Source organism: Saccoglossus kowalevskii, chromosome 16 (assembly GCF_978046115.1).
Source record: "Saccoglossus kowalevskii chromosome 16, keSacKowa6.1, whole genome shotgun sequence".
In the NCBI taxonomy this organism is placed as follows: domain Eukaryota; kingdom Metazoa; phylum Hemichordata; class Enteropneusta; family Harrimaniidae; genus Saccoglossus; species Saccoglossus kowalevskii.
The window spans coordinates 24,053,465-24,068,071 of record NC_140656.1 but is presented as its reverse complement, the minus strand read 5'-3'; the positions used below and the strand labels follow the sequence as shown (position 1 = coordinate 24,068,071).

The 14,607-nt window shown below is 33.8% G+C and overlaps 1 protein-coding gene across 4 annotated transcripts in view; it reads left to right on the top strand.

Annotated features, from left to right (window-relative positions):
• The first annotated feature begins 4,812 nt into the window (after nt 1-4,812).
• The window catches only part of LOC100373529 (E3 ubiquitin-protein ligase TRIM37), a 35,314-nt gene continuing 25,519 nt past the window's right edge, over nt 4,813-14,607 (top strand). For 2 of the 4 annotated variants that reach the window (XM_085491250.1, XM_085491249.1), the window contains exons 1-3: nt 4,813-5,026; nt 12,969-13,070; nt 13,858-13,898. In XM_085491250.1, the coding sequence (XP_085347376.1) occupies nt 5,009-5,026; nt 12,969-13,070; nt 13,858-13,898 (161 nt within the window). In that variant the 5' untranslated portion in view covers nt 4,813-5,008. The remainder of the gene's footprint in view (nt 5,027-12,968; nt 13,071-13,857; nt 13,899-14,607) is intronic. The other 2 variants (XM_006819930.3, XM_085491251.1) reach the window with 1 other exon arrangement.

The window sequence follows — 14,607 nt, the reverse complement described above, 5'->3', positions numbered from 1 at the left end:
TTCTAAAAAAATCATCAAATATCAAGCATTTCTGGCATTTATGGATGGATTTCGTTCAAACTTGGTACATGTATTAGACATTACAGGTTCCTGATGCACATCATTTATTTTTCAGATCGGATTCAAAATGGCTGTCTGGTGGCCATTTTGTTTTAATGACTGGGCTTCTAGACCTATATCTTCGACTTGTTTTGACTGATTATGTTCAAATTTTAAATATTCATTATACATCATGTTATATATATACATGTATTCAAAATAACTGGTTTTGAATGCTGTTCCAGAGCAATATCTCTCAATATGGACAAGTACTTGTTTGATGATCAGATACAAATGTCAATCATTTTAATGTTAAAAAATCATATTTCTGACATGGGTATATTCCAGCTATATTACTATAAACAAAACTATATATCTTAAATTGATAACGGGGACTGTGCCATGCATGGCTTGTTTTTTATGTTTTTAAAGTGAAAAAATGGGTTTCAAACTCAATCTACACCAATTTTATTTTTATGTATTTTAAAACGAGGTGCCTCATTAATTTGCCGTTTGCATACTCAAATACCCCTTGTGACATATGAAGGGGATCTTGCTGGTCAGCGTGCATTGCCAATAATGTATATAAGACACATTTTTTATTCAATTTTCTCGTCTTTGACTAAATTGCCACTTATGTATTTGTTTCTCGAGGAAGAGTCTACCATAAAGAACACATATTAGGTTTATCGTACAAGGTTGAGATAGATACGAAATATACGGTACCGTATTTCTCCTGACGTATCTGGTCACCACAATCAACTGTGTACTGCACAATCACAGTCACTTGTGGTTGATAAAGTCGGTTGAAATGCCGACATCAATTGCCATGCAACCCCACGATATCTGTCTATGTCGATTTGAGTTATCACAATTAAAAAAATTGGTGGTCGCAAAATATTGACAGCCCACTTATTAAACAGATCAAATTGCAAGAAAAGATCACAAAAGTGTGAAGTCAATATACATGTATATCAATCACAAAACAATTCAGAAACTTGTAGAAAGCCTATTAAATTAAAAACAATTGCGTGTGAGTGCTGTTTCAGGATAGGTGAGCATGACTACAACACAAGAAATATCTCAGATTTACTCGGATACGAGTAATCATTTTCAACCAAAAAATCAATAAATGTCTATTTTAGTGGAACACAAATCCAAATCAGGAAATGTATGAATGGGCATTTCACAGGCACTTTAATGATCAGTAATCCTGGCGCCAACATTCCCGGTGTAAACATTGACTTGGCAAATGTGGACGAGCTGAAATAACAGATCCATATACATGTAGGGCCCCACTATGGGTTTTCATCAGTTATTATTATTTTACTGTGTTGCACTAGGTGGAATTTTTAAAAGTGAGAATAACATTATTTGTCTATTATGAATTAATATTCACAAATCTGAATATGATTTAAAGAGTATATTTTAGTATGTTACTCTGCAATCTATCATGATTTGCATTAAAAAGAGGACAACAACATTCACTTTTTTATTTGGATTATCAGATTTTTCAACAGATGGAAATATTGTTAAAGGTTTTACCCAATTAAAAACTTTGTGAGCGATGGCGCTAAAGAAAAATGATATTCCAGTGAAGCAATTTTTTTCAGGTTTTCACAATTCTCTTCTCTTTGTGATTCTTTTACATTACAGTCAAGATGATGCAATATAATTCTTTGTAGTTAGTGCCTCTGTCTGCATGTATGTTTGTGTGTGTGCTTCACGATATCTAAAGTACCACTTATTGGATGTCAATGAAACTTGGTACATAGATACTCTGAGCTAATGCACAGATTTGATTAGTTTTTGGTTTAAATCTCTGCATATTAATTACATAATTTGCATGATAAATCCCCATATTTTAGCTGTTCAATGATACCTAAACAATCGTTTAATGGATTTTGATGAAACATGGTACATAAATGCTCTGAGACAATATTGAATAGTTTTGATAAAAATCCATGCATAAATATTACCTAATATGCATAATGATTAGTCTGTTTAAGGTTTTCTGCTGATATTTCAAGTACTAATTACATTTCGATGAAACTTTGTAAAATACAGACTCGATCTTAATCTGTGCATATTAATTACAAATTAGCCAATTTTCGGCTTTTACGCTGATATCTCAAGCTCTAATCACATTTCATAGAAACTCGGTACATGTGCATAGATCATCTGTGATATTGCACAGGCTCTATTAGATTTACATCAACATCTGTGAATATTAATTCCCTGATTTGCATAAGAATTAGTCAGTTTTCAGTTTTTTCATCACATTATAACAATACACAGACCTAATTAGTTTGGGGTTAAAATCTATGCATAATAATTGCTTAATTTGCATAATAATTACCTCACTTTTTACCTGCATGTATATTTCAAAAACCAATTATGTAATACATTTCAATAAGACTTGGTATACAAAGTGTCTGAGAAGATGTTCTCTGGTAATCCACAGACATGATTGAAAAATATGCATATTGATTATCTAATTATTAGCCATCTTAAAGAATCAGAATTAAATTCAACTTGTAATAGAGGTGTTCTGGGATAAATTAGACTAAAAACCACAGATGCACAATCAAAATTATAAACTTCAATCATGTGAATCCCATGGTTTTCACATTGTGCATCTCAAACAACAAACATTAGTTGCTAAGCTTCTTGTTTGAAAGGCTAATCTTAAATAAATTAATTTTTAATATCTCTTCAATACTCTCAGCATACTCTCAAGCTCTCTTTGATTTTACTGAGATTTAGGGTATCAGACTTTTTATATTTAGTAAAAAAAATTGATAGTACGGTAAAGCAATTTATTTTGTTCAGATCAGCAGATTTCTCTTTCATTTGTTTGCAATTCTTTTACATTATACAGTCATTGTGCAATATTATTTTTTCTGCTTTCTTTCCACTATATTATTTTTTGACAAAATCCACAGCCTACCCAGCAGTCTTCAAAAGGTTAGCTCCCTAACCAGTGAGAGGGAGAGTTGTCTTGAAACCAAAACTAGATTACTGATTTCTTCAACAATTTGTTTCTACTTTTGTTATGGAATATCATCTGCCTGATATTTTTCATCAATATATACATGTAATAAAACTTCAGCTTGATACCGAGTATGTTTCATTGTGTAAGAGAATAAGTCATCATAGCATTTTACACTGACATCACCTCAAATAGGCACATCAGTTAAAGTTTTCAATTTTGGGTTTTAGCTTGATTCCCTTGTGGCTGAAATCAAGCTATCAAAATTTAATTGAAAAAATGTTTTTTCACAATGCATTGTGATGATGTCACCATTTCCAGCCAGGTTGAAATCCCTTTATCATGATTATGCAAAAATAATATTTTGCCATTTCCAAGAAAATTAAACTTTTGACACAAAAGTGCATATACTTTTACCGGTAAGTCTGAACTGAACTTGATGAGGTTTTTCATCATTTTTCACTTTTTATGAAATTATTTTTGGTTCTCAGATATTTATATGTGGGACCATAACAAACTTGGCACTGAAGTTGATAACTTAATTTTAAAAAAAAAAGTATAAGGGAAAAACAAATTCACAAAAAAGATTTTTAAAAGTATTTCCAATGGAAAGAAAATTTATATGGAACAAATATTTTGCTACTGTCATTTGCTCTGTCATCAAATCTGCTGTCTCAAAATGTTCTTGTGTTCCATGGGGTCAGCACTGGAATCAATGCCAAAAAAATGAAGCTCAGGGACAAGCCTAGAAAAGGCAACACAACCAGCTGTATTGCAATAAAGCTCCCAACAAAATAGCAATATTGATAGTTCAAATGTAACAGTATGTAATGGTAAGTTTATACTAATATTACTACTATGTTAGCAAAACAGTAATCAATATTATAATACTACCAGTTGGCTTGCTCTTTCGTTCACAGTACCCCCCGAAGTTACATATGGTGTAACCCTTAAGATTGTTTTAAAAGAGAAGTGCAAATCTGATAATAATAAAATACTTTATTGAAATTAAAGGGCGGTGGTCGTCGCGCTGCACATGTGCTACATTTGTGTTGATAAACATTGATTTTCCAACAATCCAATGCGCTCTTTTACTGGTAATTGAAATCACAAGTATGAGGTTTGACCTGGACGTGACTTGCACTAATTACCGCCAGTGACTCTTTCGATACCTTCCAATCACCTAAAAGATACCTAATTAAAGCTTGGTAACGTCTCAGTTTGTACTCATTGATCTGCGCAACAGTCTAAGGCACCATCTTTGTTTTTATAAGAGACCCATATATCTCACGCATGCGTGGAGCGACGACTATCGCCCTTTAAGTTTTCATTTGGGATCTACATACAAATATAATACAATATAAATAAAGGTTGAGCAGAATTGAAGAGATAAAGATGATTATTTAGACAGCTGGTAAATTTGTTTTGAACAATATAATTTTTTTTCACAAAGACACTACAAATTCTAGTATTTTTGTTTTTCAAGATTCTGATGAGATTTTCTATACCTGTTTTACTTGTTGCCCAAGTTTTGAAAACATTCATTCTGAAGTTATTGTAAAGAACACAATTTAGCACGAAATGGCATTCGTCGTCGTCGTCGATTTTATTGTCTGCAATATATGATATACAAGTATCTTGATGCAATTGTGTGCAGTTTTATGTTCGTAGTTGATGGGTCCTGTGAATGAATGGATGTTTTCCGGTAGGTTTACATAAAAAATAAAATAAACAATAAATTTGTCGTATTTACATTGACATACGCCCTCTGCGATAGTGGTCACTAGTCGGTGTGACCCCGATCACGTGATCCAATCTATCCAATAAAATCCGAGTGTACAGGCTCTAACCGATACAATTCAATATGCTAGTCAGCTGTGTTTGATCTTCGAATGTTTCGCCAATAATTCTAACGAAATTAGCCTAATTGGACCATATTTTTAATTTTGATGCTTGACACGTAACATTGGGCGAATAATGGAAGACGCAACGGAGGTAAGTTTTCTTTAGTCGGCATATCTGAAATAAACGAGCACAGGAGGACTGACAAATTGTCGGTGTTTCAACTTGCTGAAATCCAATTCAAACATGCCGTGTTAAAATTATCAAAGTTGACACTGTAAAAGTAACTGTTTTCTGATCACCAGTTCACCAGAGCGATGTTTCTCTGTTTCACACATGGTTTTACCATCCCGTTATTAGCTGTCATTGTATTTGAGAAACTAAAACTGCAACACCAATGATATCGCTCGATTGCGTCGTTATTTGATTTATTCGTACCACTCAGTTGATTCCATGGTCTGTTGACTTTCTAAAACCGTAGAACTAACATTTTCTGCTGGTCCGTGCTAAAAAATGCAATTCGCGAAAGTAGAGATTGTATGATGAACGTTTCGCAAATCTGTATTGTAATAAATATCATGTTCTACTAAAAATGAAAAGTGAACAAGTCCCTCTCTCTTTTTTTCTCTGTTGTGATTATAGATGCTCTTTTATTATTATTACCGGTATTTCATCTAAGGCGGATAATAAATAAGGGTAAATACAACTAACATAGCCATGAACAGTAATATGCAGGAATGTTTGAAATCACACTAAGCAGACATGTACGCTATGTGAGGGTGTTATTCGTATGAAATTCATATTTCAATAGTTTCATGTGTGAATCAATAAAAAAAGTTCTTCTGTTCCATAATTCAGCCATGCAGAATGCAGTGTTTGCTTGGTTACTATGATTGTAATCTCTTAAAGAAGGAAAAGACATGCAGTACATACTCAGAGATGATAGCAAAAAACGACCCTAAACGACTCTTGTCGATTCTTTCATATTTGTCTTGTGATTTATTGAGATCAATGTAATGTGAGGACATGTCACCTTTGCCCATAGGATACAAATGTACTATATTTTACAGTTGCGATGAATTAAACTGATCAGGAAAACTGCTAAACAATACATATTTTAATCTCCCTTTTCAACATACAATGTTGCAAGGAAGATAGTGTTTTTCTAGATCAGTTTTTGTTGGTGCCCGCTGTAAAGGTTAACAGTTTTATTTACACTTATAGACAGTTACAAATGACTATAACTGCAATAACATCATCAGAACATACGATTTAACTATAGATGTTGCACTTGTGTAGTAGGAATGTGTGTAATAGTCCTATTATAGGAACGCCATTTTTAATTCCACAAGTCATGAGAATTCTATTGTTTGAAAATTATGAAGGATTTTGGTTATATTTTGCCATGGTTTGAAACATTATGAAAATATTAATTATTTACCAGCCTAATATTCAAAATGGCGACTGAAACTAAATTGCGCACTAATTTACACCAACTCCATAGATGTTACTGAGAAAAATAAGATGTACCCACTAGTACACACATTTGACCTGAGACAATTTAACCATAATCAAGTTTTTCTATTCAAAAGTGGGAATTCACCTTTTTCTCTCTACTTCCCTCTAAGAAATTCTTAAATTTTGGGATGACAGGTCATAAAATTCATAGGTCATGGAAATAAGTTTTCATGTTCCCCAAATGAATGCTATAATGGCTTCAAATTATCAAATATTTATTCAAAGTCAACTCCTAAGATGGTGTCACTAGCATTGTGCTGTATCAATTTTCTGCTTAACGCAGCTGCCTTAAGTTTTTATGCAGCTGAAACCGTGGAGAACAAGACTGCAGACCAACTAAGAATACTTCCTTTGATCATCTGTTGGTGGGGTATCACATGATCATAGATTTCCCACTGTTTCTGCTTCTGTTCCCAGTACTTCTGAAATTACAGTGGGTAAAAAATGTGCATGCTAAGACAAATTGCCCAAGCAGTGTTTGGTTTCCTTTGCTTATCAGTCTGAGTGGGGTATCTACAGTACCTACTGTCTGATTCAGTATTGTTGACAAAACTGCAGGGTTTTACGCCAGAAAACCTGCAAATGTACCAGCTACTGTTACACCATGTAGGTTCTCAAACAACTGATGGGCAATTCACAAAGTGTTCAGTGGCCAGACTCAGTGACAGCACAACTAGACGATTAACAAAGTGGTGTTTCAGATGCAGTCACCATCTACCGGTACTAATGGTAGTGGTTGAATATTTACACTTGTACACCTAGTGCGAAATTTATATCTGGGTGCAGTTTTCTGACACTGAATACTTTTCTGAATACTGTATTGCTTGTATTCAGTCCATTGAATGGGAAATAGTAATTTATTTTTAATTCAATAGTTATGGTACCGAGTAGAAGATAGACTCCTAAAATTTACAGAAGGCAAACTTCGAATTTTTGGGAAAATCATTTAAAAAAAATCTTGTTCATCAGATTTTTTATGTGAAAACCTTTTGGGTGATGAGCTAATGTTCTTCAAATGATGTACAAAATGCAGAAACATGAAAGAAATTATTATGAACATTGAAACAGATGATCATAGACAGCGAACAATGGCAACAAATGCAGCATAAAAGACTCACTGACATTTTTGTTGGCTGGTTGAATCATTTCATATTTAAAACCAAAATAAAGGAAGGGTTGGTTATATTTCTTGGTAATACGGAAAAAAAGTCAAAGTAACATCTTGGTGTAGATATTTCCTGCCAAGTGGTTGAATTGATAGCAAAAAATAAAAAAAATTGTTTTAGCAAAATCAGTCAGTCCAATTTAAGTAAGGCATTTGCTAGGAATTGAATTGTCTAGATACTGTAAAATGACTAATTTTCACTGAGTTTAAATTTGCTGATTTACCATTGCAGGCATATTCAGTGGGTTTTAAATTCACAGTTTTATCATTTTAGATAATATGTTCTATGCTAAATTTTACATATTCACTGGGTTTTAATTTAGCGTATTTTCCACTCAGCGAAATAAACAAAATTAAAACCCAGTGAACAATTAATCCCTTTACAGTATGTGATAAAACACAAGCTATAATTCATTCTATATCTTTCATTTAAATTCAAATTTGATATATGTTTGTGTCTGAAGTTAATCTTGAAATAAACCTTACACCTTTTGAGTTATTAGAATTTTATCATTTCCACTGTCTGTTTAGACATGTGACCTCATCACTCAGCAGACATCTATCCTGGGGGCGTTTGCAATATGTAGAAGACAGGTTTCACTTTCTACACAAAAACATAGCTCTGATCACTCTCTTTTATACAGCTAAGCTGCATTTCTGTAAAGCGCTTTAATTTTATTCGAGTAAAAATTGGGCAAATTTCATAAGTAGTCCTGAATTAAAGGCGTATTTCATTTTCAAAATCAAATCTATTGATGTTTATGATTTAAAATACACAATAATTATAATACTGTGCTCTCGCTGTCGCTCGCAAATGTCGTAAATTACGAAATTTGGACAAGATTTACGAACAAAATAAATATCTATTAGTAAGATTTACGAACACATTTTGTACAAAATACCCTCGCAAATCGCCCTCATTTAATTGTCAAGACTCGACTGTGATCATCACGCGTGTTACGGTTTGAGTGATTGCCATTTTAACAATGTCCCGTTACTTCTAAGATTGCAACAATTGTTACATGGTGATCGCGATCAACATGGAACTGCCACTGAATGTACTTTTCCCCTCTAAAGTTATTTTGGTGTCATCGCACATGCGTAGTTTAGTCGACATGTGTTTCAAGATACCCCGCAACTTTACTCTCAGTATGGGACGGTTTCATGTCGCCCTTATCAAACACGTGATTTGTTTATTTATTGAAAATGGAGACTACGTCAAAAAGGAGCAGACAACTGCTCGACGAGTATTTTTCACGACGAGATGGAGAAACCGCTAAATCGTGTTCAGAACCAGAAACCCATGGGTGTCCTAACCCTGACAGCACCAAGAAACGGAAAGTTGATCGTACTGCAGCACGATTTCAGAAATAATGGAAGGTTAGCTGCGGTTCCGTAGCTCTTTGGTGCGACATACAATCTAATTTTGCCCTACCAATTTCATTCGGAAGTCTTGTTGTTATTTTTGTTGTTGTATGTCGAACATGTCACGTAAATAATGCGGTCGGCAACATAGGGCTATGATTCCACAGCTAATGGAAGGTGAGACAATGTTAGCGAATCGATCGAAAAATACTATAATTTGTGTAACATTCTTATCGGGCATTCTTAGCATTGAGATCGAGTTACAAGACCGAAAGTTACTTTAGTTACTTTTTCACTTTAATTCAGAAATTTCGATGAAAATAATAGTCATTTTGTGTCGTCATAAACGTCAACATGCGGGTTTGCATGATAAGCACGGGAGATTACTTCATAATAATATTGATTGGCATAGAGTTTTTTTTCTGAGAAATTTCCCGTGAACATTTATTCACAGGATGACTTGTGTTCTAGGCAGTGAACTTAGTGAACTTTTGAATGATGACTATTTTCCCCACTGTTAACAATGCAAGTTTATCATGAATATGTTTAATTAATACTGAGTTATTCAAATAAAGGTTCTGGTGTCTACATTGCATATTTTGTTGTGATGTTTTGTTGTACCATCATAAATGGTACATTTTGTGGAGCAGACTGCATAATTTGATGTCATGAAATTACACACAAAATTAGAGCTCAGGTTGCTACCAGCAAGCACCATTTTCAGCATGCTGTTCTTGTTTTCGGCGGACGACAGAGGGGACAGCTCCCTCTCCTTCTCTCTTCCCCGTTGTGCTCGGTCGCGGGAAAATGCTCTGCAGTTTCCAGACAAAGTTTACTAATACTTTTTTTTCTTGATTAGTAAATTTACTATTACCTAGCAAATTCCAGAGAGAGCCCAGTAATAACTTGTGACGAGGGCCCAGTCGTCTTACATGGGTCTTTAAAAGCAATGTGTCCAGCAGTCAAAATTTGTGTATTGTACTGTGGACTAGCTAAAAACATAAAACACAACTTTTTATAACAAACAATTTTGAAGAAATTGCGTATCGTATACCAATATTTCAACAGTCCTTTTCCTTCTGAGTATACCCGGTAATATATTTTAGCTGCTGTTTTGACCATTAGGTAATTTGGACACATTTATGAGATAAAATTATTTCAAGAAATTCGTTGTTTTGCAGTCTATAAATATTAACTGCTGCAATTTTTTTTTGTTTTCTTTGGCTTACAAAATTCACAGACTTTTATCTCTTGCAAAAAAAGAGATTTACAGTATCGTGCAAGAGTTTTATACGAGGACAATGTAATTTAAAAGAGAAGGCAATATGTATTCACAACTGGACATTTAATTGAATTGTCCTCGTAATCTTGGTGGAAATGACAATATGCATTGTTATGTTGATTAGTGTTCTCCATTGTGTATCCCAGAGATTATGACAATTGTCGTAGAGGGTGTCCCCAGTTTATGTGAATAGAATAAGTTGACCTGGATGACTACAGGTGACACTGCTAGACGATCATGTTGAGTAACTTGAAAAGTACAAATATGTTCAGTATTGTTGCTGCACTGGCTGACATTAAAAGAAATTAAAGGTTCATATGCTGACTTGGGGGGGGGGGGGGTTGGCATGTGTTCTTTGTCAAAAATATACAGTGATGCACCAAATGAGTGTACACAGTATTGTATTATACTAGCATTCCTGAAAAAATTCTTCTGAAGCCTGAAAAAGTGGTTGCCATCTGCAGTGGCTCACTCATTAACTCATCAAAATCCAGTCAGACATACAACGCTAATCAGTGTCTGTATTTTTTCAAATTGTACATTGTACATGTATCAACGTTGCCGCTAACAGAAAACTATACATGTACAAATATAATCCTTGCAACACCGAAAAATAGGTCTGAATTTTTACCACTGTTCCATGTACATGTACCACCACTAGTTTCAGGTCCAATTTTTATTTTACCACAGTAGCAAGTAGAACCTTATGGGTGCTGTATCACATTTGTACATGGTTTTTAGTGCTTTAAATTTATTTCTGTATCTCAGAATTACCTTTAAAATGAAGTTTGTATAATATAATAGGAATACCCCTTTCACAAAGGCTTAATTGATTAGGAAAACGTATTGGTAAACTGGACCAACCCCTAACCTTTTGCCAGTCACCAACAGCAACCAAAGCAGCACTGTTGTCAAAAACTGTCACACAACGAATGTTTACATTATGATAACTGCTAGTTGTGAGACATACATTTTGTATGCTACACTGTATATGTAAATGCCAGTTGCACGTTTACAGGCAAGCTGGTAAATTCAAAATTGTGTGTCTGGCTTGGTCATACATGTAGTTAAAGTTTTCTTTGTGACAATATAGTACTGTTAGGGCTACGAGTTCCGGTTGTGTACAAAGTAGGTAGACCAACCAGAGAACAGAAAAACAATTATAATACGCACTTCTAAGGCAGTCACTTTAAATTTGGTCACACTAATTTATGACACATTCACCACCAATTGGAAACAATGCATTTAATTTCAAACCATGAAATATTCTGAGCAAATAATCATCTTTTTAAAAACATATTGATGAATTGATTAGTTCTGAAATTGTTTTTTTTTTCAATTCATAAAAATTAATTTTTGCACTTCCAAATTATGCCTAGTATCAATGCAAATTGATCAGTTTTGAAGACTTCTAATTTATAATATGCCTAGTAGCATGTAGAGAGGTAAACTCAACATCTGGACATTAATCGGTAAATCAAGTGTATGTTGTAGTAGCATATTTTAATTTTTTACATGACTCTGGAAATTGACTAAAGGAAAACAATGTGAATTTAGTGGACGCTCAGCCTGTAAGAACATTTAGTATAATATGAAATTTATGTTAATAATCACATAATGCTTGACATATGTTTGTTTTCCAGTGATGTATATCTCTAGTGTAGAGTTGATTGTTTTAATTGTTGCTAGGGGCAGTTTGCGATATAACACAACAACAGGTTATAAAATAGTTGATTTTTACACGTGATTGGTTTCTTTGCCCATTGACCATGAATGTGTGGTCCATAGTTCAAAATAAGAAGCCTCCAAATATAGATTGAGATCAATGTTTTTATGCATAACCTCGAAAAAGTTGCACTTCATGAATTTACTATAAGAATTTCTCAATTATATTTCATAACAAAATTCAGTGTCTTGTATAATGCCTATTGATTATCTCAATTACTGTCATTTCTTCAGGTTTGTAATTACAGTTGTACACTCAGTGAATGCAATTTGGGTTTACAGGATTCACCACTACAAATATCTGTCTTTTTTTTTAAAAAACATTGCTAAAAATAAATGCAGAACTCAGATAATTTATTAAATTTATTATTTCAAGTACTGATGCTAAAATACCTCACTAAAACGATCCAACACTCAGTGAATGCAATTTTGGTTTGCAGGATTCACCAATACAAATATGTCTTTTTTTAAAAAAAACATTGCTAAAAATAAATGCAGAACTTAGATAATTTACAAAATTTATTATTTCAAGTACTGATGCTAAAATACCTCACTAAAACGATCCAACACTTGGTGAATGCAATTTTGGTTTGCAGGATTCACCAATACAAATATCTGTCTTTTTTTTTTTAAAAACATTGCTAAAAATAAATGCAGAACTTAGATAATTTACTATTTCAAGTACTGATGCTAAAATACTAAAACGATCCGACAATGACCAAAACACAGCTGACTAAAAGATAACATTAATAATTTTGAGCACTATCAGAGATGAGGATGTATATGAACATCATCTATCAGGCACTTCAATGAATACTATCATACTTCAACCAGTTGCGAATTACATCTTTGGTTTTCACGCCCTGTGTTTGTTTCAATAGTAATCTCCATCATAACAACCACTGCCACTTTAACTGCTAAGGAAATATGATGTTAATTCAATACATACTTTGCTACAGTGAAAATGTAGTTCAGGTTCATGTATGTGGCTATAAGAAAATATTTCTTGCTATATTATAATTAACTTGTATCTCTTTCAGAGCTTAGCAGAGGTGTTCCGATGTTTCATTTGTATGGAAAAGTTGCGTGACACCAGACTTTGTCCACATTGTTCCAAATTATGCTGCTTCATGTGTATAAGGGTAAGTTTCAATGCATGTGCTGTGTTAAATAATTATACCAGACACCAAATCAAATGATAATTCATGATACTTTATATGTAAATAAGCAAGAATCCGTGACAATCGACACAATCAAACCCAAGCAGTTATTTTATGGGCTACATGTTCCAGCTACATGCTACATGCTGTATAAACCAAATGTTATAAAATGATGACCAACTCTTCCTTGAAGAGTACTGTAAAATGACTAATTTTCACTGGGTTTAAATTTCACTGATTTTCCATTTCAGGCATATTCAGTGGGTTTTAAATTCACGGTTTTATCATTTAGATAATGTGTTCTATGCTAAATTTTACATATTCACTGGGTTTTAATTTAGTGCATTTTCCAGTCAGCGAAATAAGCCAAATTAAAACCCAGTGAATAATTATCCCCTTTACAGTATTGAAAACAGAATATTGACTAGCGACTAGCAAATGCACATTGTTGCTTGTTGGAGTTTCATTATGAGCTGTTGTTTGAATGACATGTGAAAAAGTGACTTTGACCAACTCGAGTGGACTACTAATCTAGTATGATGCATCTAGAAACGCCCTCTCCCTTCAGAGTAGCTCTAAAGTCCCTGGACAAGTAAAATTGACATTTGGACAACTGAATTTTAAATAAACTATAGTACAAATGTAAATACATCGGCAACATACATTTCTGACAAGTAAGTTTTAAGTTAACATCAAGCCCTATCTCTCCTCTTTCACTCGTAAATGATTACATTATAATATTAAATGCATGATTTCAATCTTGTTACAGAGATGGCTAACAGAACAGAGAAATCAGTGCCCTCACTGCAGGTGAGATACATGTAGTCTAAAATATATATTTATAAGTGATTGTGAAATCTTAAATGTAGAAGTAATTTTCACCGTTTTGGGATATTGAATCATTCTCTAAGAAGGAATTTTTATAGAAGAATTTTCAAACTTTTATATGTTGTTAATTACTCACTGTTAAAATGCAGTTTTCCTCTCAGACTGTCTATAGTTTAAATCTGTGTTCGGAATAGTTAGGGTTAATACATAAATTCAACACTAAATCAAGTATGAGAAACCTAGACAAAATTTAACACTTACAGCGAGCGCAAGATATTTACATACACCTAACTCGCGCACCCGCTAGGTAATTACCGAGGGACTTTGCAACATCCCCAGACACTTTGCTAGACGCCCCAACGACCGTTGTAGACGCAATAAAGTTACATACACTCTCACGTGACAGTTAATCAAAACACCGGACGCGGTATGCCTTTGATGTGTGGGCACGAGGAACGAGGGGTAGTTTGGATATTCCATTGCTTTGTAGTTATAACAATCTGTGTAACACTTGACATTCAACAGCTCTGGCAACTGCCCCATCGGGAATTAGCCTGTAATGGCCTTTTTTCCCTCATAAATATGCATGAGGCAGATAATGAGCTGTTCTAACTTTTTCTGGGTCAATAGGTTAAATACATGCGTACTTGCTATATTTTGGTTTTGAGCACGCTCAGATGATTTAGATGGA